This window comes from Petaurus breviceps, unplaced genomic scaffold (assembly GCF_028583685.1).
Source record: "Petaurus breviceps papuanus isolate PSGF00001 unplaced genomic scaffold, PetGlider_PUasm1.0 175, whole genome shotgun sequence".
Lineage (NCBI taxonomy): Eukaryota > Metazoa > Chordata > Mammalia > Diprotodontia > Petauridae > Petaurus > Petaurus breviceps.
This window is the reverse complement of record NW_027185764.1, coordinates 24,838,411-24,864,262: the sequence shown is the minus strand read 5'-3', so window position 1 is coordinate 24,864,262 and position 25,852 is coordinate 24,838,411. Positions and strand designations below refer to the sequence as shown.

The 25,852-nt window shown below is 40.8% G+C and overlaps 1 protein-coding gene across 5 annotated transcripts in view; it reads left to right on the top strand.

Annotated features, from left to right (window-relative positions):
* Positions 1-25,852, top strand: part of EEF2K (eukaryotic elongation factor 2 kinase) — a 75,228-nt gene that overhangs the window by 38,458 nt on the left and 10,918 nt on the right. For 3 of the 5 annotated variants that reach the window (XM_069084933.1, XM_069084934.1, XM_069084935.1), the window contains 13 exons: positions 4,169-4,229; positions 4,723-4,760; positions 5,935-6,106; positions 7,109-7,258; positions 7,866-7,998; positions 11,091-11,218; positions 11,821-12,019; positions 13,395-13,462; positions 14,948-15,025; positions 17,403-17,468; positions 18,809-18,943; positions 19,205-19,393; positions 23,446-23,570. In XM_069084933.1, the coding sequence (XP_068941034.1) occupies positions 4,169-4,229; positions 4,723-4,760; positions 5,935-6,106; positions 7,109-7,258; positions 7,866-7,998; positions 11,091-11,218; positions 11,821-12,019; positions 13,395-13,462; positions 14,948-15,025; positions 17,403-17,468; positions 18,809-18,943; positions 19,205-19,393; positions 23,446-23,570 (1,542 nt within the window). The remainder of the gene's footprint in view (positions 1-4,168; positions 4,230-4,722; positions 4,761-5,934; positions 6,107-7,108; positions 7,259-7,865; positions 7,999-11,090; positions 11,219-11,820; positions 12,020-13,394; positions 13,463-14,947; positions 15,026-17,402; positions 17,469-18,808; positions 18,944-19,204; positions 19,394-23,445; positions 23,571-25,852) is intronic. The other 2 variants (XM_069084936.1, XM_069084937.1) reach the window with 1 other exon arrangement.

The following is a 25,852-nucleotide window of genomic DNA, read 5'->3' as shown; positions in this document are numbered from 1 at the left end:
TGTAGGTCTTATTCTGTATCCTGAGCTCTTCATTTATGTATCAGGAGGTGGGTCATAGTTTTCACCATCAGTCTCTGGGATCATGATTTTCATTGCTCCATGTGTAACTTTCAAAGCTATACTACTTGTCTGGAATTCTTTCTGGCTTTTCTTCTAAAAACAGGAATATTTCTTCAAGAGTCCATGAAGTCAGGCAGCTAGGTGGCACAGTGAATAAAGCACCAGCCCTGTAGTCAGAAGGACCTGAGTTCAAATCCTGGCTCAGACACGTACTAGTTGTATGACCTTGGGCAAGTCACTTAACCCTAATTGCCTTGCCTTCTAGTTGTGTGACCTTAAGCAAGTCACTTAACCCCAATTGCCTTGCCTTTTAGCTGTGTGACCTTAGGCAAGTCACTTAACCCCAATTGCCTTGCCTTCCCCCCTCAAACAACAACAACAAAAAAAGAGTCCATGAAGTTCTTTGCTGGCTTTTTGGCAGGGATTTTTCTGGATCCTCTTCTCAGTGATTCAGAGTATTGTCCTCCAATCTAGCATTTTTGACTAAAATGGAAAAACCTATTTAGAAAAAAAAGCCTCAACTCTCCTCCCCCCACCAATTTCTAAGCTCTAATTCTGGCTTGGAATTCTCAATAACCAGCTCTTATTTGAGTGGAGAAAGGAGTGCTTTGGGTCTTCCCTGAGAGAAAGAAGGATGTGGTTTTTGTACGAGGTTTGAGAACAGTGAGTTCCTGGGGTGATGGTACATGGCGTGAGGTTCTTTTTTCCCTGACCAACCTGTCTGAAAGAAGCCCAAATCAGGCTCACAGCCAAAGGGAATTAGCATCTGAGCACTGAAGCCTCCCAAAGAATGTGAAGGACCTGAGTCCGAGACGGAATGTTATGTCCTAGTTTGTCAGGCACATTAATGATAATTTATATAATAACAATAATGATAAGAAGTAAAGTTTAGATATTGCTTTGAGGTTTGCAAAGCACTCTCACAGCAACCTTGTAAGGTTAAGAGCTCCCCATTTTACTGCTGAAATAACTAAAACTGAGCCAATGTAACCGATTTGCCCAGAGTCAGATAGTGAGTGTTCTGGAATTCAAACCTGTGTGTTCCTCTAAAAATTTAGAGTCCAATTCACCAAGTCTCTTAGCTGCCTGGTGTGCCTCCATGTAATCCTTGTTGTTGCTTTGTAAAGTGCTTTTAAAATGGGTTACAAGTAAACCTGCATTATGCCATCTGCCTGTGTATGGAAGGATTTGGCTCCTATCTAAGAAGTCATGTAAATATATTGTATATAAGTAGTGTTGTGTATATATTGTGTGTGTGTGTGTGGAGAGAGAGAGAGAGAGAGAGAGAGATGTTTTAACAACCAGAGCTAAGGGGAGAAATGGATGCCTGCTGGACACTTTTAAGTTTATTCTATATTGTTAACACTTTTTTTTTTTTGCTTTTTGGAGGGCAGTTGGGGTTAAGTGACTTGCCCAAAGTCACACGGCTAGTAAGTATTTCAAGTGTCTGAGGCCAGATTTGAACTCGGGTCCTCCTGACTCGAGGGCAAGTGCTCTATTCACTGCACCACCTAGCCACCCCTTGTTAACACTTCCTTAAGTTTAGAGAATCAGCATAACAAATCAAGCCCTGATCTGTAGGTTGACCAATTTTTGAGGTATAAATGCTTACACTAGAAATTTCACCATCAGGCTCTTACCTATCTGAGTGGGCTCCTGCACACCCCTGGATTACGTCCTCTTCAGGGAGGAGGGAGTAATTGTACAGAATCAGAACACCTGCACTCAAAACATCTCAGGCCTGAATCAGTCAAAGAGAAGCTCCCAAATCCAACCTGTAGAGGACTAAGAACTTCTGTAGGGGTGTTTCCAACAAGAAATCATCCAGCCTTTGCTTGAAGATCTCTGATAAAATCATCCTCTCATGGCAGTCAGTCACCTTAGTAGAAGAGGTGACTTTAATTGTTAGGAAGTTTTTCTTTCTATCAAGCCTAAATTCGCCTTTCCTCACCCTCTTTGCTTCTAATTCTGCCCCCAGGGACAAAGCAGAACAAATCTAATCCTTCAGACAATCAATCAGTACACTAGCATTTATTAAGCATTTCCCCATCTGTAAAATGATCTGGAGAAGGAAATGGAAGACCACTCCAGTATCTTTTTGAAGAAAAGCCCAAATGGGCTCACTGACTGAAACAACAAAAATAGCCAAGTACTCTGCTAGGGAAACGGGTACAAAAAATCAAAACAATCCCAAAAGAAACTTACTTAATGGGGAAGACAACACCAATATAAAACCTATGCAGCATAAATTTAAAGTGAATCAGTACAAGAGAGATAGCTTTTGTGTCTCTCTCTTTCCTTCCCCACTTAATTATCTTGTAGTCTGATCTCTCGTCAAGCCCATCCTGATCTCCTGTCTCTTCTCTACATCTTATCAATGCCCTTCTTAAAATGTGGTGCCTGGAACTGAGCTTTCTGTTTCAGGTGTGCTCTCCCCTGGGCTTGGGATACAGCAGGACCCACCACCCCTCCTGCTCTAGTCTCTTAGCTATTACTTTTTCTGGCTGCCATATTTAATTGTTGACCCAGATTGAGCGGAAAGCCCATTAAAACATTCTATTTTTTTTTTCAGATGAGCTATTCTGTAGACACGCCTCTCCATCATATAATTGCAAAATTTATTTTTTTTTCATCCCAAGTGTAGGACTTTATAACCATAAAGGACTTTATTTATAAACCATTAAATTTCATGTATGTTTAGGTCAGTCTGATGTTGAATATATTGGAGCATCTTGGCTTTGACTGATGAAGTTGTCCAACATCCTTCAGATCCGTGTCATCCGTAAAGTGATAAGCTTACCACATGTACCTTCTTCCTATTCAAGAAGTCAAACAAAAATGGTACACAGCACAGTCCCCAGGACAGATCCATTAGAGAGTAGAGCCCCTCAGTTGGTGTTATTCCATTACTGACCGCTCTTTTGGGCCTCCAGTTATTCAAATGAGTTTCAGCTCTGCTCCTTCTTGTCTGTCAACCCCCCTTCCTGTCTGTCGACCCTCACTTGCCCCTCTTGAGCAACAAAGCCCTCATTTATGAAAGATTTTTGTACTTACTGAAGATAAAATGAGATAACCTTTGTAAAGTGTTTTTGAATCCTTAGTCATTTAAGGATTTTATATAGTGAAAATCAGATATTAATGTGGGTAGTTCCTACTCAAAACATGTAATTGCTTTTATACACACATACATACCCCAACATTAAGCAACTGTTTAACTTTATCTTATTGTATATCCATATATGTATATATACACACACACACTCATACACCCACACACACCCATACACCCGCACATATACTTTTAAGAGGTAGACTGTATAGATATAGTTTCCCCCATTTTCCAGATGAAGACTCTGAAGCTCAGAGAGGACCAGCACTGGAAATTCATTTTTACTTTGTTGAGGTTGCATAGTGCATAGTGTTGGACTTGGAGTCAGGAAAACCTGAGTTCAGATCGGCCTCAGACATTAGTTGTGACCCTAGATGATTCACTTAACTCTCTCCACCTTATTTTTTTCATAGGTGAAATGGCACTTCCCTCATAGGGCTGTTGGGAGGATCCATTTAGATGAGATTTGTAAAGCAGTTTGCAAACCTTAATATAGAAATAATAATATATAAATGTTAGCCATTAGTGTTAGTGAACTCACATCTCCTGATTTTTAGCCTAGACCATACTCTCCTCTCAAGGATATGCTGCAGACCAGGTACATAAAACAGATTTTTAGTTTTGATTAAAATTTTTGTAGTCTGATGTATTTTTTTGGACATGACCAATGGGGGAATTTGTTTTACTTGACTAACCATATTTATTACAAAGGCTTTGTTTTCTTTCTGTGTCAAGGGTCATGGTTGGTCATGGGACAAGTAGGAAGAATAGAAAATAGATTTTTTTAATAGAAAAAATTAAATTATAGATAGATAAAAAAAAAGTTATAGCATGTGACAGCTTGATTTTGCTGGATTTTTGTGGGCCCTGGCTCATTTGTCTGAGTTAGCTGTGTGGGTGGGGTGGGGGGCAAAGGAGAGGACCTGAGTCAAAGGATGATGTACCTTCCTGATACTTTTTTGGTGATAGTCACCCTGGGCATGAATTCTGTGTTCACAGGTACAATGCAGTCACTGGGGAATGGGTCGAAGATGAAGTTTTAATCAAGATGGCATCACAGGTGAGAATTGTCAAGAGTTTTGGTATCTATGGAAACAGGACTGGTCCTGGGTATTTGTTAGCCTCCCTTGTCCCTCATTCAGCCTTTCTCCCCACTTAAGCCAATAGCAGCCCCTCTGTCTCTCCCTACCTTTCTCTCCCTTCCAACCTTCTCCCAAAGACTTAGCCTACTGTACACCTTCTCTGTAGTTCTCTGTGGAAGAAGAGGTCAGATATCCATCTTCTTCCTAGGGGACTCCAGTCTCAACTGGATAGTCTTCAGCCCTTGAAGGAGACAGAGTTTACACAAACCAGGGGTGGGGAGTGGGGGGAGGCGATCTGAAGGGTCAGCATTGGCAGAGAGTCTTGAGGGAGTCTCTTGATTGGGGTGGGGAGCAGAAGGGGTATGAGTGATACCAAGTCTCAGATCTCTGGCATGGCACATCAGGATTGATCCTGGGAAGTGGATGGTTGCTCACACAATTAATAACTAACCCACTCTGTTTTGTCTGCAGCCCTTTGGACGTGGAGCAATGCGGGAATGTTTCAGGACGTAAGTGGCTCAAACCAGATGCTTTGCAACCAAACCAAAACTCATTCCTTGTCCTCTTCTCCGTCATCCTAAAGGGCCCCACTGTGTGCACTGGTATTCCAGATTTCTTTCCAGTTGGTGAAGACATAAGGGCAGGAAGTCCATCTAGCCAGACTTCTTTTAGATTGGAGTTCTTCAGTTTACTTAATCTGGTTAGGGATGAGGATGAGGAGGCGGAGAGGGAGTAGAACTTGGGGATATTGCTCAGGTCTCAGACTTTGTCACTTTTGGAGGTGGGGTATATATGTGGAGTCTGTTATTTTCCTCAAAACTCTTAATAACCTGCTCCTGTCCTATATTGACAATTTTCTTATACTTTACTCCCCTCCATGAATTCTGTAGTCCACCTCCACTGACCCACTTGTACTCTCCTCGAATACAGCACCTGATCCCTTTGCCTTTGTACACCACAGTCCCCATAACTGGTACACTCTTCCCCCTCATCTCTGCTTTTTAATTTGCCCAGGTTTCCTTTAAGGCTCAGCTCAAATCCCACCTTCTGTAAGAGTCCTTTCCTACTCTCCCTGCCCCCCTCCCAGGTGCTGCTAGTGCCTTACCCTTTGAGATTTCCTTCCACCATTTCGTAACTTGTATACCTTCAGTTATTTCCTCCATTAGAATGTAAACTCCTTGAGGGCAGGGACTATGTTTATTGCCTTCCTTATCTCCCCCTTTAAAATGTAAGATTTTTGAGTGTAAGGACAGTGTTTATTGCCTTTGTGTCTCTCTCCAGAGCTTAGCACACTGCCTGGTCCACAAGTAAGCATTTAATAGCTTCCTTGACTGACTGACACTCACTCAGTTCCTGAGGAGGGGTGTGAACCTTAGGCAGAATTTGCCAGCCCCAAAGATAGCCTGGTAAGAAGAGTGGAAGTAGGGCCACTGTGGCAGTTGGCTGTGGAGGGGGCACTGAGCAAAGGGGAGGTCTCCAATTGGGAACTTAATTCTGAAGAGGGAAACACTGCCCCTTCTCCTTTTGTTCGAGGTAGGAGGCCCCCAGAGGCCACACCATTTGGCCCTGAAAGTGCAGCCAAGGTGGGCTGCTGGAGTCAAGTCTGTGAAAGGGACTAGGAGATGGTCCCTTACCAAGCCACGGATTCAGCCATGCCACTCTCTTGTCTGTTATCCCCCTCAGGAAAAAGCTGTCTAATTTCCTGCACACTCAACACTGGAAAGGTGCTTCTAACTACGTGGCCAAGAGGTACATCGAGACTGTGAACAGAGATGTGTACTTTGAGGACGTGCGCCTGCAGATGGAGGCCAAACTCTGGGGCGAGGAATATAACCGACACAAGCCCCCCAAGCAGGTGTGCTGGCTCACCCCAAGTCACCAGCTTCAGTGTGGGGCTAGTGAGTAGATTCAGGAATAGGGGTGGGGAAAGAATAAAGAACAGCAGTGTGGCATAATAGAAAGGAAGCAAGCAGGTATTTAATAAACACCTGAAATATGACAGGTACTGTCACAAATATTATCTCATCTGATCCTTACAACTGTACCAGGCAGGTAGGTTCTATTATTATTTATTATTATCTCTATCTTACAGTTGAGGAAACTGAAGCAGAGGTTAGGTGACTTGTCTAGGGTCACACAGCTAGCAAGTATCTGAGGCTGAATTTGAACTTGGGTCATATTGACTCCAGGCCCACAACCCTATCCACTTCATCATCTGGCAGAGGTTTAAGTCTGAACTCTGCCACTTACTAGCCACGTGACCCAGAGCATGTCAGTGTACCTCTCTCTATGCCTTAGTTTCCTCATGTGTAGAGGTAAAGGATGATAAGGACTAGATGGCCGTTGAGGTCCATTTCAACTCTAGAGTCATGACCCCAGTTACTATAGTAGAGTGCTGGACCTAGCGTCAGAAAGACCCAAGTTCCTGTTTGGCCTCAGATATTTACTAGCTTTGTGATCCTGGACAAGTCATTTAACCTCGATCTATCTCAGTTTCCTCCTCTGTCCTATGGGGACAATACTAATACTACCTCCCTCCCAGGATTGTAAGGTTCAAATGAGATAAAATATGTAAAGGGCCCTGCAGACTTTATAGTGCTATATTAATGCTAGCTATTATTAGTATTAATCACATTCTGTGGTTTTGAATTATAAAGGAAAAATTGTGTTTTAAAAGGAACAGAAATAGGTTGAATGTAATCTTCATTTGTTTATGGAGAAAGGGAGGCCCCAGAGACTGAACTCATGCTTTATCTCAGTCAGTGGTGAAGCCAAACCTGGAAGCCCAGGTCTAGCTGGGACAGGTGGGAGGAGGGAAGGATGCTGACTTGCCCCCTTTCTCCACCCTCCCTGCCAGGTGGATATTATGCAGATGTGCATCATTGAGTTGAAGGACCGGGCAGACAAGCCCCTTTTTCACCTGGAACACTATATTGAGGGCAAATACATCAAATATAATTCCAATTCAGGTTTTGTCCGGGATGACAACATCCGCCTAACCCCACAGGTGAGACTGAAGTAGATCTGATGGTTTGTACCCCAGGCTCTGGGGGTTCCCTTTAAATATTATTTCTTCAGGTTGATGTTTGGCCAGAGCACTGTCAAATTCTATTTTAAGCAGGGAAGATACCAAAGATGGTGTTTTGTTTTTAATCCAGATATTAAATCTGAGCTTTCTTATCCACGTGATCCATGTTTGTTTGTTCTAATGAAATTCAGCTAGTCTGAAGCCAATTCATTTTCCCAGGTTAATGAGTAAAATCCTCCCAGGGCAGCCACCCTCATATGGTATCTTTTAGCTTTCATCAAACTTCACATCTAATCATTTTAAATGCAATGCCTTTGTTCTCCATTTATGTTATTTGACAAGCCTTTGGGGCTACACATCATGTTCTTCCCAAAGAGGCCTATTAAAGTTGGTGAACCCAAGTCCTGAAGTTCACGGATAGGCCTTTATGGAGATCAGACACATCCCTCATTACATTAAATTGGACTGTTTTAAATGGGCCATTTTGCCAGGGGCAGAGCCAGAGGAAATGAGCAGAAATGTCATTGTGCCTCAGAGCCAGGCTGCTTCTTACCTTTTGTGCTGAATTCTTCTCCCACTCCCCCAGGCCTTTAGCCACTTCACCTTCGAACGTTCTGGCCATCAACTGATTGTGGTGGACATTCAGGGAGTGGGAGATCTCTACACTGACCCACAGATCCATACAGAGACGGGCTCAGACTTCGGAGATGGCAACCTTGGTAGGTCAGGAAACCGTGTTAATTTCCACCAAACTTGTGCTTCCCTGAACACTGTATACTTGGTTTGTGCAAGAATTGTAGAATGTGAGAGTTGGAAGAGACTTTAGAAAGGATTTAACCCAGTCCTACCTTTTTTTTTTTGAGGGGGGAAGGCAAGGCGATTGGGGTTAAGTGACTTGCCCAAGGTCACACAGCTAGTAAGTCTGTCTGAAGCTGGATTTGAACTCAGATCCTCCTGACTTCAGGGCTGGTGCTCTATTCACTGCAACACCTAGCTGCCACCCCCCCCCCCCCCATTTTATAGATGATGAAACTCAGACCCAGTAGGTAAACATGGCTAATTCCAATTCAAAGCCAGCCTCAACCTCACATCTAACTCCATTGCCTCTCCTTTCTCCATCACATTCTGGTTTATTTCAACAACAATAATAACTAATTTTTATATATTGCTTACTGTGTGCTAGGCACTATACTAAGCAGTTTACAATTATTCTTAGTCAATCCTCACAAGAGTCTAGGGAGGTAGGCTCTCCATATATATTCATATTAAACATATTTTCACATTAGTAACGTTGTAAAGAAGAATTAGAACCAATGGGAGAAATCATGAGAAAGAAGAAGCGAAAAAAGAGAGCAAGCAAATAGTCTGCTTCGATCTGCATTTAGACTCCATAGTTCTTTTTCTGGATGTGGACAGCATTTGCCATCATGAGTCATTTAGATCCTTGCATTGCTAAGCACAGATAAGTCTATCAAAGTCATTGCGCAATATTGCCATTACTGTGTAAAATGTTCTTCTGCTTCTGATCACTTCACTTCAGTGTCTTTAAGTCTTTCCAAATGTTTCTGAAGTCTGCCTGCTCATCACTTCTATAAAGGAACGATAGTATTCCATTACATTCATATTCTATAACTTGTTCAGCCATTCCCCAGTTAATGGGCATTCCCTTATTTTCCAATTCTTGGCTACCACAGGAAGAGCTGCTATAAATATTTGTGCACATGTGGGTCCTTTCCCCATTTTTATGATCTCTTTGGGATATAGACCTAGAAATGGTATTGTTGGGTCAAAGGGTATGCATATTTTTATAGCCCTTTGGGCATAGTTCCATATTCCAATCCAGAATGGTTGGATCAGTTCACAACTTCACCAACAATGCATTAGTGTTTCAAATTTTCTCCCGTCTTGTTAGCCAATCTGATAGATGTGAGGTGGTATCTCAAAATTCTTTTGATTTGCATTTCTCTAATCAATAGAGACTTAGAGCATTTTTTCATATAACTATAGATAGCTTTGATTTCTTCATCTGAAAATTGCCTGTTCATATCCTTTGATGAATTAGGGAATGACTTGTATGCTTATAAATTTGACTCAGTTCTCTATATTTAGAAATAAGGCCATTATCAGAGACAAGAAAAATTCTTTCCCAGTTTTCTGCTCCCTTGGTTGCATTTGCTTTGTTTGTGCAAAAACTTTTCAATTAATATAATCAAAATAATCCATTTTGCATTTCATAATGTTCTCTATCTCTTGTTTGGTTATAAATTTTTTATAACCATCAATCTGACAGGTAAACTATTCCTTGCTCTCCCACTTTACTCAGAGTATCAGTCTTTATATCTACATTGTGTACTCATTTTGACCTTATCTTGGTAAGATATGTAAGATGTTGGTCCGTACCTCGTTCCTGCCATACTATTTTCCAGTTTTCCCAGCAATTTTTTTTAAGCAGTTGGGGTTAAGTAACTTGCTCAAGGTTATTTGGCCAGTTATTTCTGGGTGTGGTGCTAAGTATCCAAGCCCGGATTTGATCCCCAGGTCATCCTGACTCTGGAGCCAGTGCTCTTATTCTCTGTGCTACCTGGCCGCCCCTTCCCAGCAGTTTTTATCAAATAGTGAGTTCTTATCCCAGAAGCTGGAGTCTTTGGGTTTATCAAACAGTAGATTACTATAGTCATTGACTATTGTGTCTTGTGTACCTAACCTATTCCCCTGATCCACCACTGTATTTCTTAGCCAGTACCAAGTAGTTTTGATGATTGCTGCTTTCTAATAAGGTTTTGTATCTGGAATGGCTAGGTCACTTTCCCTTGTATTTACTTTCATTAATTCTCTTGATATTCTTGATATTTTGTTCTTCTAGATGAGTTTTGTTATTATTTTTTCTAGCTTTATAAAATAATTTTTGGTAGTTTAATTGGTATGGCACTGAATAAGTAAATTAATTTAGGTGGAATTGTCATTTTTATTATATTAGCTTAGCCTGTTATCCCCATTTTATAAATGAGGAAACTGAGGCAAACAGAGGTTAAGTGATTTGCCCAAATTTCAGTGTCTGAGGCTGGATTTGAACTCGGATCTTTCCGGATTCAGGCTTGGCACTCTTTATCTTCTTCTTTATTTTGTCCCTTGTATTACAAAAATTCTTAACAGTATTCTAGTCTTAGAAAACAATTCAATTTAGTAAGTATTTAAATGCCTGCCCTGTGTTAGGTATTATACCAGACTCTGGAAATGCAAAGGCAAATTGAAACAGTCCCTGACCTCAGGAAGCTTATATTCCATAATGTACGCAAAGTCATTTCAAGGAGGAGGGCACAGGTCTAGGATGATTGGCAGTTTGTTAGCAATAGAACAGGAATTCCAGAAGACACAGTGGAAATTGAGGAAAGAGAGACACTGGGTGGATTGGGCTAACATGGATGAACATGAGAGAACTAGGAGCTTTGGCCTAGTCAGTCTGTGTCTCAGAATCGCCAGGAGTCAGATGGGGCCACAGGACAGTAAATGATCCTGTCCTTCATAGGAACAAAAATAATATCAATATGATTTTTTTGATCCCTGAGAGTGATGGTAAGTGTGGAAGCAAGGCCAAATCAGTTATAGAGGGCCAAGGTATATTGGAAGGGTTCACCCTGGGCCAGGTCCACTCTGCCGCAGGGTTCACTCCAAAATTGATTAAATTATTTCCCCAAGGGTTGAAAAGAGGGAGAAGAACAGGCCTGGATGTAGAATTGGGGGTAAGGTGTAAAGGGCAGTTGTCTCTGATTTTTCTGTATGGGAATCATTGTTGTGGGCTTTCTGCTCATAGGTGTTCGAGGCATGGCCTTGTTCTTCCATTCTCATGCCTGCAACCGGATTTGCAAGAGCATGGGCCTCACTCCTTTTGACCTCTCACCAAAGGAGAAGGATGCTGTCAGTCAGAACACAAAGTTGTTGGTAAGTGCTTTCCATTGCAGAACTTGGGACATTGTCAGCATGCCAGGCCACTAATGTGTCACAGATCTGAGGTCTGCTCTGTGTACTGTGACAACCAAAGTAGCATTCTCTGTTCTTGACCAGAGGGGTGGTAGACTTGGAATAATTGGTATTGATCATGGAGGAGAGAGTATGCCTGGGGTATGTTCATGTTGTATGTTTATAGTGGCCTAAGTAAATGGAGAAGGGCTTAGAATTCTCTCTGACCTAATGTCTCTCTTATATTATTTACAAATATTATATAGACTACTAGAAAATGTTGGAGAATCTTGGCTTAAGATTCTGTTAAGGATAATAAAAATGTGACCTGCTTTTCTTCATGAATATGATATACCCAGGATATGGTGGTTGAAAGACATTGGCTATAAAACTCCAGGGAACCCACAGAAAATTAATTTGGGTTCATTTCCAGAAGCTAGGAATGAATTGACTTTAGATTTGTCATCCAGTAACGGGAGCACGTGGAGATGTCAACTGTTAGGGAGTTTAGTGTTAGAGAGGAAAGACCTTGAAGGTATGTCCGGTTTTGTGATGTTTTTTTCCCTCTTGACATTCTTTCCAAGCAATCAGCCCAGACCCTTGTTCGGGGCACAGAGGAAAAGTGCGGCAGTCCAAGGGTGAGGACCTTCTCAGGGAGCCGTCCACCACTACTTTCCCGCCTTTCAGAGAACTCTGGAGATGAAAATATGAGCGACGTGATGTCTGACTCCCTCCCTTCCTCTCCGTCATTCACAGCACACAGCCAGAGAATAGACCACCTCCGTGAGTTCCAGTTCTGACTGTGGGCTAAGCCTCTTCGTCGGTGGGGGTTTCCAGGCATCAAGAATAGCTAGGAGGAGGAACTGGATGGGGCTTATGCTAAATGAGTCTTGAGGGCTTTATTTAATTATTATATGATCAGATTTTAAAAACTCCTACAAATAAACATCAGAACAAGACCATATGCATAATACTACTAATAATAGCGGGTACATAGAGTGTCTTAAGGTTTGCAAAAACTTTTTATATTCAAGATGTCCCAAAAGTTTAAGCTAGTATAGCTTAAAACTGCAATAAGAATTTTGGGCAGCTGGGTGGTGCAGTGAATAGAACACTGGCCCTGGAGTCAGGAGGACTTGAGTTCAAATCCAGCCTCAGACACAACACACAAAACTAGCTGTGAGACCAGACCTTGGGCAAGTCACTTAACCCCAGTTGCCCTACCCTTCCCCCTCCAAAAAGCAAAAAAAAGTTTAAAATACTTACTAGCCATGTGACCTTGGACAAGTCACTTGACCCCACTTACCCTGCCCTTCCCCCTCCAAAAAGCAAAAAATTTAAAAATTAAAAAAAAAAAAAAGAATTTTGGGATGCCCTACTATCTCATTTTATACTTGCAAAAATCCTGGTGTTGCTATAATTCCCATTTTACATATGGGAAAGCTGAGTCAAAAGAAGGTTAGATGATTCTGTGATCTCCTAAAATCTAATTTGAATTCCCTATGTTGGAATATTAAGCCAATTTTGTTTTTGTCCTTTCTTCAAGACAAGATTCAGACATTGGCTAGTCATTACTGGCTATGAAACATCCTTTGACTGTTAAGTCCTATTTACCCTTTTTGCAGAAGTTTGGATTTTCTATTCTCTGACAAGACCTGCAATTTTGTTGGAGTAGGGAACCCCTGGTGTAAATTCCACATTCCACTGATAAAGATTGTCAGCTCCTCTGTAACCTACAGTTTTAGAGAATTGACTGAAGTACTAAGAGTTTGAGTGACTTGGCCATGATTCCACAGCTAGCTTCTGTCAGAGGCAGCACTTGGAAGCCAGGTCTCCCCACTCCAAGGCCAGCAGTCCTATCTACTATGCCAAACTGCCTTTCAATTTCAGTCTTGAGGACTGTCATGTTTAAACATTCTTTGGTAGAGAGATGCCTCATTAGAGTTTTGTGCCCTTACCTTGGGCCCTCACACACATTTTGGTTTATATCACCACTTGCATGACACATGTGATTTCTTTAGGAAGCTTAATTATCGTTCATTCCCATGAAAAAGGCAGAAATTCTCTTATTTCTCTATTCTCTTATTTCACTTATCACAGTGCTTTGTACACTCAAAGCACATAATAAATGCTTTTTCATTCATTCTTTCCTTCCTAGACTGGCCACAATTCAGTGACATTGATAACCTGGGACACAAAGACCATGATCACCTGGATAACCGTCGAGTGAGTATGACCACTTGGCAAACAAGCAGCCAGATTCTGAGTAGTCTGTGGAAGCCATTGGCTTGGGGTCTAAAGAAACCAGATGTTGCCTAAGACCAGAGGTGGTGAGAAGCAAGAGAAAGGTAGAGAAGGACAAGAAGTGAGGGTGGAATAGGTCAAGTGAATAATGAACCAGGTTATAACTCTTCAGATGCAAAATTGGTCAACTGAGGTCTCCAAATTGAATGTGAAAGGTCAGATTTTAAAGAAGTGACCATCTATACTCCATTAATATATATATACATACATATACACGTATATATATATGTGTGTATATATATATATATATATATATATTTGACTTTCTGTGTCTGTGTCTGGTGGAGCGGGGCAAGGATCATAAACAGGATAAAAGGAGGTGGTTCATCTCAAATTCTTGAAGAATTGGTGACAGAAGGGTTTTTGTTGGGGCGGGGGTTCCCCTCTAAGACAAAATGCTGGCAGGTTTAGTATACTCTTTATATAGTCAGGAGGGGAGATTAAGTCCATTAGAGAAGGACCCAGGGACCTGAGTTGGTAATATGCTTTAAATCAGCAGCAATCTTCTTTTTTTCTACATAAGATTAATATATAGTTTTAGTTCAACTAGACACAGCAGTTATTGTTTGATAATTTTCAGCCTCTATGTTTAGTGCTGTATGTTTAATCACCATTATGACTGCCCAGTGGCAGCTAATGGTATATGGAGTTATCAAGTTCACCTACACATGTGGTCCATACTACATACAGACCCCTATAAACATACAGCTATAGGATGGGAGTAATTAAGTTTTATTTTCATATCTATATTCTTTCCTTCCCATCTCCTCTCTCCCCACCCTTCCCCATCTGAGAAAGTTAAAATAAATAAAACCCCTGTTACTAACATATAGTCAAGCAAAACAAATTTCCGTATTGGCCATGTCAAAAAATGGAAATGTCTCCATCTGTATTCTGAGTCCATCACTTAACATGTTAGGAGGTGGGTAGTATGTTTCATTATGAGTCCATCTGGATTTTTGGTGGTCATTGTGTTAATCAGAGTTCTTAGATCTTTCAGAGTTGTTTGTCTTTACAATGTTGCTGTTGTGGTTTAAATTATTCTGGTTCTTTTCCCCTTCACTCTGTATCAGTTCATATAAGTCCTCTCAGGTTTCTCTGATATGTAGCACAGGGTTGAAAATGGTGAACGCATTGCCAGGGCTTCCATGTTTTTTCTCAACTCTTTATGTATCATGTGATGTGGATATAGGTAAGAGAGATTCTTTTGTATCCTTTTTAAACTGTCTTGATTTCCTGATCTGTAAAATGGATAAAGACACCCTTATCGGGTCAGGGGGATACAAAATGCCTTGAATTTATCAAGGAAAGGTGCACAATGCTAAGCCTGCCCAAGGTAACCAGTGCTGCCTGTGGTTCCACCCTAAGAAGACTCCCATGAACACCACTGCCACCCTGTCTCCACAGGATTCTGAGAATGGTGGAGACAGTGGATACCCCAGTGAAAAGAGGAATGAACTGGAAGACTTGGATCCCCGAGATAGGGTAAGGAAGCATTTTGGAGTATGGAACTATAAATCCCCTTATTGCCTCATGGATTACTGTTTCATTCTTATCTTGTGGATCGGAATAGAGAGATGACTGTTCTCAAAAGTTTTTCCATTTGCTAAAAGACTGGACAACTCCATTATGTGCCTTTCTTAAGCTAAAAGCCTTCCCCTCTTTTTGGAAGAAATAACATGAAAAGGTGGGATTTTTCTGTACTTCCTTCATCATTAATCAGAGCCACCCTGGACAAATATTCCTCTGACTACCCTCTTCTCCCATAATGACAATTCTCTGTTGCACTACTTTCTGGACAGAGACTAGGAAAGGGATTATTTATTTCAGAGTTAGTCCTCTGGTCCATTCCCCTTTAATTCCATTGGTGACCCATGTCAGGACACCTGGGAGCCTCTCATTTCAGTCTTTGTGTTTGGGTCAAGAGATCAGAGTGCCATTCATAGTCAGTGCAACTCAAGCCAAGCTTTTAACTCATGAAAAAGACTTTGACTAAATGGTCTCTGAGATTCAATTCTAGCCTTAAAAGCCTGACATTTGAGTTACAAAAATGAAGAAGGTGATGGGAGAAAAAGTAGGGAGTGTGTGTTTCAAGAGAGTTGCTGATATCCTGTCCCCTTATTTCCTAGCATTGCTTCTTCTTTGGGCAGGAAAATAAAAAGAGTGGACTCTTATGGGAGGGGGGCAGGGAGATGTTTTTGTCCCAGGTAAAAGTCAAATTTTATGTTGCAATTAGAGAATAGACTGTAATCGAATGCTGAAGTCGTTTATCTTAGGCCTCAGTTTCCTTATCTGTAAAATAAGGGAACTGGACTAATTTTTTTTTCACTTAAAAATATTCTGAACTTAAATACCAGATAAAACTAGCCATCTCCAAATGCATTGTTTTTATTTATTTTTTGTTAAATTTTTTCACTTATCAATCATTCCCTTATCAATATCAAAATATTATTTTTTTTCTCATTTCCATGCCCCCCCTCCACTAAAAATTAATAAACAAAAGCAAAACTCTCATAACAAATATACAGTCAAGCAAAATAAGTTCCTGGCTTGGTCATGTCCAAAAATACGTGTCTCATTCTGTCTATTTAGTCATTCACTTCTTTGTCAAGGGGTGGGTAATCTTATTCATTGTTCTATGGTCCTTTAGAATTATGGCTTATCATTGCATTGATCAGAGTCCTCAAATCTTTCAAAACTGTTTGTTTTATAATGCTTCCGTGTATACACACATAAACAGAGAAAATATGCATGAAAGTATGAATCTCTATTATGTGAAACTTGGGGATTTTTTTGGTAACTGGACTAGATAAATAAGATCATAGATCTAGAGGTCTCTATCTTCTCCTTTTGCAATTGAGGCCACCCAGAAAAGTTAGGCAGCTAGGCATGAATAGAGCATTTGGCCTGGAATCAGGAAGACATAGCTTTCTGAGTTCAAATCTAGCCTCATACACTTACTCCAGTCAAGTTACTTAACTCTGTTTGCCTCAGTTTCCTCCTAAGTGTCTTTTCTCTCCCCCCTTCTCCCCTCCCAGAGTTTATCATATTAATGCTAGACATGGTATGGACATCTGATTGGCTTTATCCCACAGCATCTCAAAATTCTAAAGCTCAAGTTTTTCACCAGGTTCAGCCTCCCCCATAAAAGGGTTCATAGAAGGGCAAATACCACCATACTGTGCCTGACTATTGATAAGATAATTTTTGATGCAGTAACAACAGTAATAGCAAACATTTATGTAGCTGGCAAAGGAAATGGCAAACCACTCCAGTGTCTTTGCTAATAAAACCCTAAATGGGATCATAAAGAGGCAAACATGACTAGAAAGGTTGAACAGAAAAGTCAGGTGACTTGCCTGAGGTCACACAGGTGCTGTCAGTGTTATGATTTGAAACCAGGTCCTCTGTAGAGCTGGTGTGCGTTGTATTGTGCCATACTGCCAGTCCTGCCTTCCCTTCCAAATTTAATATGCAAGCCTAACTTGGTACTTCTTCATTGCAACTCCGGTGGCATCCTAGTGATGGGGCTTTGTCCAAGAGTGGCTGCCATCTTGAAGATATATCATTAGGAGAGCCTTAGTTTCTATGGTCTGACCTTGGAACTATGGATATGAGTTAAAATAATATCAGAATATTAGCCCTAGGTCAAGGAATAAATGTGGTTTACCCAAGGGTGATTCAGACAGAGAACCAACTAATCTGGTTTCTTTGGGGAATGGGAAGAAGTAAAAGACGTGACTTTTTTGAACAAGCCTCAGTCATGGATGGTTCTTCCAGTTCCAGATCTAATGGAACATTAAAGGTGGGAGGCAGGAAAAAGAGAAGAGTTTGAATCATCTAAATCTTTGCCTTTATCTAGGCCCATTCAAATGGCAACCGGAAACAGTATGAATCTGATGAAGACAGTCTGGGCAGTTATGGAAGGGTAAATATCACTATTTCTTCATAAAGAACTGCTTCTTGTCCTTTGTGTAAAAGTTCTTTGTAAACTGGAAACTGCTATGTATCAGCTGTGGTTGTCCACTAGCCACTCCCTTTCACATAACCAGCATTCTCTGGTTTACAGGGGCACCTTTCCATTGGATCTTTTTTCCCCATTAGTTCTTTTTCTTGAAGAAAAGGTATTGTAAGAAGTATTTATTGAGACCATATGCAACATGCACTTCACTCTGTGAAGAATACAAGGAGTTGTGACATGCTTGCTATCCTCAAGGAGTCTAGTTTGGGGGGAGACAAGATACGTGAAAAGATAGCAATACTGAACAACAAATGCTTAAGGACTATGGAACTTAAGAGGACTTAAAGATGATTTCCCACTTCGGTAGGAAAAGAAGAAGATGTGGGTTTTGAGGAATGGGTAGGATATGAGTGGGTGGCAAGGATAGAAAGGGCATTCCAAATGGGGAAAATATTGTGAATAAAGGCATATCTTTGAGGGACAGTGAAGAGACCAATTGAGAGTTTGTGTATGGGAATGGTGAGAAATAAACCTAATCTTCCACAAGTTAATTTTTAAGTCTGCCAGGGACTCACTGGCTTAAGTGGATCCCATCCTGAAATCTTTATTTCCTATGTTGCTTCCTACCTTTTGCACCTCATCCAACACATACTTAGCAGACTGGTTCCATTCTAAAACTTGGCCTCCCTAGCTTGTTGGCCTAGTTCATAAACTATCTCTTTTTCCTTTCAAATGTCCATCTTGTTTTTTAACTACTGGGCCAAATAGTGGCCAAGAAAAATGGCATTGATTTCAGTTGAGCTCATTACCTTTTGATTTGATAATCTTGGTAATTGCTTTTACTGCTATTGCCTTTGTGGTGGTTTCTTTCTTTCTTTTTTTTAAAGTGGAATATAAGAGAAATTGGCCGAAAGTCAGCAGTGGTTATAGAACTAAGACAACTTATGTGGTGTTGGGTTTTTTGGAGCTACTCCCTGATTGGTCTTGTCCCAAGTCTGTAGAGTCTTTATATAGTGGCTGCTTTCAGGATTGCCAGATGTTTTTGTCAGTTGCTAAAATGTTCCATTTTTTTTCCGTGTTAGCTGAAGTGGCTGTGTTAAGGGTGATTAGGAATGGAGTGGTGTAAGTCTGCAACAGCCCTATAAACCTAGTGCTTGCCTTTTCCTAATACTAACCCCAGGGTGTTTATGAAGCACAGTATCTTCTGTGCTGAAGTTTCACCAGGCAGGTGAAGGTGAAATGCATTAACTCCCTGAGCATCCCTCCTCTTTCAAAGGTAAATATTGTATTAAATTCTCTTCTTCCAGGTCAGTGTGGAGAAATGGAATCTCTATAACTCTGCCAGGCTTCACCTCCAGAGGCCATCCTGTGTTGCTGTGGAAATGCAGAGACTTAATGATCTGGACCTTGAAAGGAAAATCGGGAAGTCCATTTTGGGGAAGGTATTCGTGATGTGCATTTGAGAGAAAAGAAAAAAAGGGGAGAAATCTTTTGCATCTCACCAAAGGGAGTCTGCCCATCTAACACTATTCTGATCATAAGCAATTTCTCTAAAGACTCAACACCGCTCCTTTGCTAATCACTTTCTCTTGCAGGTTGACTTCCATGTGCTATCTTATTAGGGATGAGTTACCTTATTAGATGCAGCTGTCAAGCTGCCTCCTCATAGGCCCTCCAGACTGACACTGTCATCTGTGTGGCAGGTTCACCTGGCCATGGTGCGTTACCATGAAGGAGGGCGCTTTTGCGAGAAGGACCAGCCCTGGGATCAAGAGTCCGCTGTCTTCCACCTGGAGCATGCAGCAGACCTGGGAGAGCTTGAGGCCATTGTGGGGCTCGGGCTCATGTACTCCCAGCTTCCCCACCACATCTTGGCTGATGTCTCCTTAAAGGTGAGAGGTGGTGGGGCAAGGACCAAGGGGATGATTCCTGAATGTGGCTGTTGCTGTGGTAACAGCCCCATTGGCTTATGGGGTGGCAGTGTCTCTGTGTGTACCCTCTTAGTCAATTATTTTTAAAGATTTAGTCTCCCTGTTTCACCCAGGCTGGAAGTACAGCAGTTTCTCATCGGCCCAATCCTACTGATCACATACCCTTTGACCTGCTCTATTTCCAGCCTTCGCCAGTTTAGTCCTCTTTAGGCAGCTTAAGTGTCATTTCCTTCCCCCCTTCTCCCCTTCCAGGGGCTCACCATATTAGTGCCAGACATGGTATGGACACCTGATTGGCTTTATCCCACAGCATCTCAGAACCCTAGAGCACAAGTAATTCACCAGGTTCAGTCTCCCGCATAGCAGGGTTCACAGGAGGGCATATACCACCAATACTGTACCTGACTATTGATAAGATTATTTTTTATATGGTAATAACGACAAAAGTAAAAGATAACAGTTATATTGCACTTAAAGATTTGCAAAGTACATTATCTTATTTGATCCTCAGATACACACTGTAAGGTTTTGGTGAAGTGGGTGCTGTCTTCCCACTATTAGACATAAGGAAACTGAGGTTAAAAGTCTTTGAGTTGTAAAGCTGAAACTGTTTCTTAAAATTTAATTATTTTTATTTATTTGATTAAATATTTACTAATTACATGTAAAAAATGTTACCACTCATCTTCTTTTAAATTTTGACTTCTAAATTCTCTCCCTTCCTCTTGCCCCTTCCCCCTCTTTGAGAAGGCAAACAATTTTATATCTGTTATATATATGAAGTCATTCAAAACATATTTCCTTATTAGCCACATTGTGAAATAACACAATAAAACAATAAAAATAAAGTGCAAAAAGTATTCTCTATCCTGCATTCAGATTCTATCACTTCTTTCTCTGGAGGTTGATAGCATTTTTCATCCTGAGTCCTTTGGAATTGTCTTTGATCCCTTTATTGTTAATAGAAGCTAAGTCTTTCACAAAAGTTTATCATCTTTACAATATTGCTTTTATGCTGCAGAATGCTCTCCTGGTTCTGCTCACTTTACTTCACATCAGTTCATATAAATCTTCCCAGGTTTTTCTGAAATCACCCTGCTTATCATTTCTTAATAGCACAATAAGTATTCCATCATAATCATATACCACAACAATGTTAAAGAATTCCCCAGTTGATGGGCATCCAATTCTTTGCCACCACAAAAAGAGCTACTATAAATATCTTTATACAAAAAGGTTCTTTTCCCTTTTCTTTGATCTCTCTGGGATACAGACCTAGTAGTAGTCATCTTACTGGATCAAAGGGTATACACAGCTTTATAGCTCTATGGGTGTAGATCCAAATTGTTCTCTAGAATAGTTGGATCAGTTCACAGCTCCACCAACAGTGCATTACTGTTCCCATTTTTCCACATCAAGCATTTGTCATTTTCCTTTTATGTCATATTTACAAGTCTGATAGGTGTGAAGTGGGTACCTCAGAGTTGTTTTAATTTGCATTTCTCTATTCAGTAATGTAGAACATTTTTTCATGTGACTATTGGTTTCATCTTCTGAAAACTTCCTGTTCATATCCTTTTACCATTTATCTGACTGGGAAATTAAAGCCATAGCTTAAACATTTAAGTATCAGAGGCAGGATCTGTACCCAGATTCCTCCTGACTTTTTTTTTTATTTAAAAAAAATTTTTTTTTTTTTGCTTTTTGGAGGTGGGAGGGTAGGGTAATTAGGGTTAAGTGACTTGCCCAGGGTCATGTGGCTAGAAAGTGTTACGTATCTAAGGTTACATTTGAATTCAGGGCTGGTGCTCTATTCACTGCACCACCAGCCACCCCTCTCCTGACTTCTAAGAAGTCCAGCACTCTCCCATCTGTGCCATAACATCCAGGGGACATGGAATATGATTGGATGGGAGGGACTTTTTCTCCTCTATGACAAGGTGTATTATAAACCAAAAGAAGCGATAATTACCACTTTGCTTTTCAGCCTTTTTCATTGTGCTGCATGCTTGTAAATTTCTTCATTTGCCATGGGGAAAGTATTCTTTTTATTAACTAAAAATTTGTGGATAAAAGAAGCCAATTAGAGTTGTGGGGAAAAGCCTAACTGGTTTATACACCATCAGATAAAATGTCAAAAGACCAATATGTCTTGGCATGCTGCTTGGGGAAACATTGAGCACTTCTGTTTGCCTAAAAATAACTGTGGCGCTAATCCAGACAGCACTGTATTGAATACACAAAGTGAATGCAACTTCCAAAGGGATCTCCCTCACAGCTAGTAAGTGCCTTATCAATCAGTCATCAAGCATTTATTAAGCACTTACTGTGTGCCATGCACTGAGGATTCAGAGGGGGAAGAAAAGACAAGAACAAGCCCTACCCTTACATAGCTAATGGGGATATGACATATACATAAATCATTATATATAAGACAAATGCAGAGTAGATGGAAGGTAGCCTTAGAAGGGAAGGTACTAGCAACTGGGAGGATTTATATCTTGTATTTCTCTCCATGGAGTCATGGAAATGGCCTGTCTTCTGCAGCAGTACATGCAGTAAATCCTTTTGGCAAGAGGAGCTCTGAGTGAGAAAGAGAGACAACAGCTTTGGCAACATGAGATCATCAAGTTTTTAAGCCAAGGCCAGACGCTGGGTGTGGAAAATCACCATTGCTATTGTTTGTGCTGAGGAAAGGCTGGTCACTTAAATTTGGGAAGTTTCTTCTCAAGGATACTCCTCCATTTCCACATTTTCTCTCCATGGTCTTTTTTTTTTCCAGGGGGGAAGGCAGGGCAATTGGGGTTAAGTAACTTGCCCAAGGTCACAAGTGTCTGAGTCAGAATTTGAACTCAGGTTCTCCTGACTCCAGGGCCAGTGCTTTATCCACTGCGCCACCTAGCTGCCCTACCACTTTTTTTTGTTTGTTTTTGTTTTTGTCTTAGCAACAAATAGGCTGAGACTGCCATGCTCCCTACATGATGGAATCACCAATATAAATGTGATATCATAAAAAGAGGGGGCCTAAAAGAATTGGAAATCAAGGGGATGTCCATCAGTTGGGGAGTGGCTAAACAAGTTGTGGTATATGAATGGAATGGAATACTGTTGTGCTATAAGAAATGAGGAGTAGATGGACTTCAGAGAAACCTGGAAAGATTTACATGAACTGATGCTGAGTAAGGGGAGCAGAACCAGGAGAACTTTGTACACGGTTACAGACACATTGTATCTGTGATGACTAACTTTGATAGACTTGGCTCTTCTCAGCAATGCAAGGTTCTAAGACAACTCCAGAAGACTCATGATGGAAAAGGCCATCCACATCCAGAGAAAGAATTATGAAGTCTGAATGCAGATTGAAGCAGACTATTTGCTCTCGTTTTTGTTTTTGTTCTTTCTTGTGGTTCATTCCATTGGTTATAATTCTTCTTTACAACTTGACTATTGTGAAAATATGTTTATTGTAAAGGTATATGTAGAACCTATATCAGATTACATGCCATCTTGGAAGGGGAGACAGAGAAAATCTACAACTCAAAAACTTGTGGAACTGAATGTTGTAAACTAAAAATTAAATTTAAAAGAAAAAAAAGAGGGAGCCTACTCTTCCAGACATGTATTTGTAGCAGACTCAGCAATGTCCAGCATTGCATATTGGGGATCATAGCATTATAAATTTAGAGCTGGAAAGAGATCTTAGAAGCCTTTGGATCTGTCTTATTTCAGTTTTTAAATTGAGGCCTATAAAAGTAAATGGTTTACCCAGGGCCATGCTGCTAGCAAGTTCCTCATGCAAGATTCAAAGTCAAGTCTTCCCTACTCTCAGGTGTAGTGCTTGGAGTGGCTAGTAATATTTTTAAATTTCATTTAAAAAGAAAAAGCTTGATCTATAAGATTCCCAGAGGCTCCTTCTTAAAACATGTTAGAAAGAAAGAAGGAAAAAAGAGAAAGACAGAAAGATCACAAAGATATACATATGCATAAATAATATTTTTGGTTGTGTTTGATAGGAGTCAGAGGAGAACAGAACAAAAGGATTTGATTACTTACTGAAGGCCGCAGAAGCAGGTGACAGGCATTCTATGATCCTTGTGGCAAGAGCCTATGATACAGGCCTGAACCTCAGCTCTGACAGGTAATAATAACAACTTGTATTTATATCAAACTTGATACTTTTCTGGTTACAAATCCTGCAAGATAAGTTGTTCAACTAGCATCATCCCCATTTCATGTGCCAGGAGAGAGAGCCGGCCTTCAGAGCCAGTAAGACCAGAGTTCCAATGTAGTATCTGACACATGCTCTGGGCACCCCCACCCCAAAGTCCCAGTGGCCTGGGCAGCTTCAAGGTATAAGTTACAGAGAAAGTGCTACCCTGCCTTGGTAGAGGGAGTTTCCTAATCTAGAATACCCTATCCCAATGGAATCACAGATGCAGTCCTTATCTCTATACATAAAAGGAAATGGAGGCTCAAAGGAATTGGGCCTTTTTAGTCTTGTGAGGCTATTTTCAGTGCCAGACCTCAAACCCAGATTTTCTGACTCCCAAGTCTGGTACTCAGTCCACTGAACCACACTGCCTCTTTAGAGAAAATGTTGAGTGGTATGGTTACAGATTCTGAAGAATCATGATAGACTTCAAAGAGCCCTATCTTGCAGTATGGGGATTTGTTTTGTTTAATTATTTGTATTTGTTATATGTGCTTAGTTGTTTTGTTTTTTTTTTCCAATGGAGGAAATAAGGGATAGGGTGAAGGAAAGGGCATCCAAAACAAAGAAAAGGAAAAGAAAGAAAAAAGGGTCATTGAAACATTTTTTAAATACACAGGAGAGCCAGAAAGAATCAGATAGAAGCAAGACAGCTTTGCAAGTTACATCTTGAATTTATTATATAGGTATAATATAAGAAGAAAAGCAGGGACAGCTAGGTGGCACAGTGAGTAAGAGCACTGACCCTGCAGTCAGGAAGACCCAGGATTGATTCTGGCCTCAGATACTTAACACCCACGAAAAAAAACTGGCCACGTTACCTTGAGCAAGTTACTTAACCCCAATTGCTTTAAAAAAAAAGAAAAGCAAACTTTATATAATAGAGAGCCACAATTTCATGTGCAATCTACTTTTTCTGATCTATGTATATGGAAATACCTGTATTATTTGGTGTTTACTAAGTTCCAAATAAAAATTTGTAAATAGAAAACACTGACCTGAGAATCAGGAGACCTAGATTCTAGTTATGAATTTGCAAAAATTGTCTGTAGACCACTTGCCTTCTCTTTTCAAGGAACAGAGAGAATTTTCCTTTGAAAGCAGTGGGATCACCTGTTTGTGACATTACAGCCAGGGATCTCTGTATGGTCACTATAAACTGTTAAGGCATATTAAGGGGTCCCCTGAATTTATCTACCACAACTTACCAGAGCATGCAGCAGGCCCTGATTATGTGAAGGATGAAGCCCCTCCCCCCAGCTTATATAATTTGTTGTTTGTATCCCAGAGTGGACTGGACTCCCTGTCTGTCCTTGGGAGTCAAGACAAGTGCTGGTTGGTCTACACTAGGCTGGAAAACTGCTTGTGCAGCTGGAACCTTGTAGATAGGCAGACCATCCTTTCTTCATAGTCTAGGAGTTCTCAAGGGAAAAGAAGGAGGCTTTCACCATCACCTTGCGCCTGCACTTTGGGGGGGTTTGTCTTTTCCCACCTTTACTGAACCTTTCCCCCTCCCATGCTATGCCCCTTTAAGTGGGTATTTCTGGTACCTTCTCCTTTCTCTGTCCTGCTGTTATAAAAATGCAAACTTCTGTATGGATTGTGAGTGCTTGGGCCCCACATGCATGCCCATGGCTCTTGCCCTGCTCCTTGTTTTCATATAAGTTTAAGGAAGCTGTGGACAGAGCATTACAGCTGTTGTGCATACCCATGGTGTTTTTGATCTCCCATCACCTGAGTAGACATTCCAGAGTTATATTTCTGGTGACGGTTGATGGAGTTGCATCAATATCCTTTGCATGATGAATCCTCCCTTGCCTATTCCCCGTCCTGGCCAAGGATGTGCAGTTATGAAAAGCACAGGGTTTGAGGGATAATATGTATATGTATACATAAATTATAAATTTATAGGCATTGTTGCTATGCATTCACACACACACACACTCACTCACTCACCAGGGTATACTAAAGCCAGCTCATACTCACTCTCAAAGGCCAATGATTAAATTTTCACTGGAAATCAATAAAAGGTACAAATCAGGCCTTGATTTATTGCAGTATCGATGGTATAGACTTGAGAAAGTGATCAAATAAATGTTACTAGTGTAGATTAAAAAATATAAAATATAAATTAAATATAACATAATTTTAAAAATGGGGGGAGGCAGTTGGGGTTAAGTGACTTGTCCAGGGTCACACAGCTATTAAGT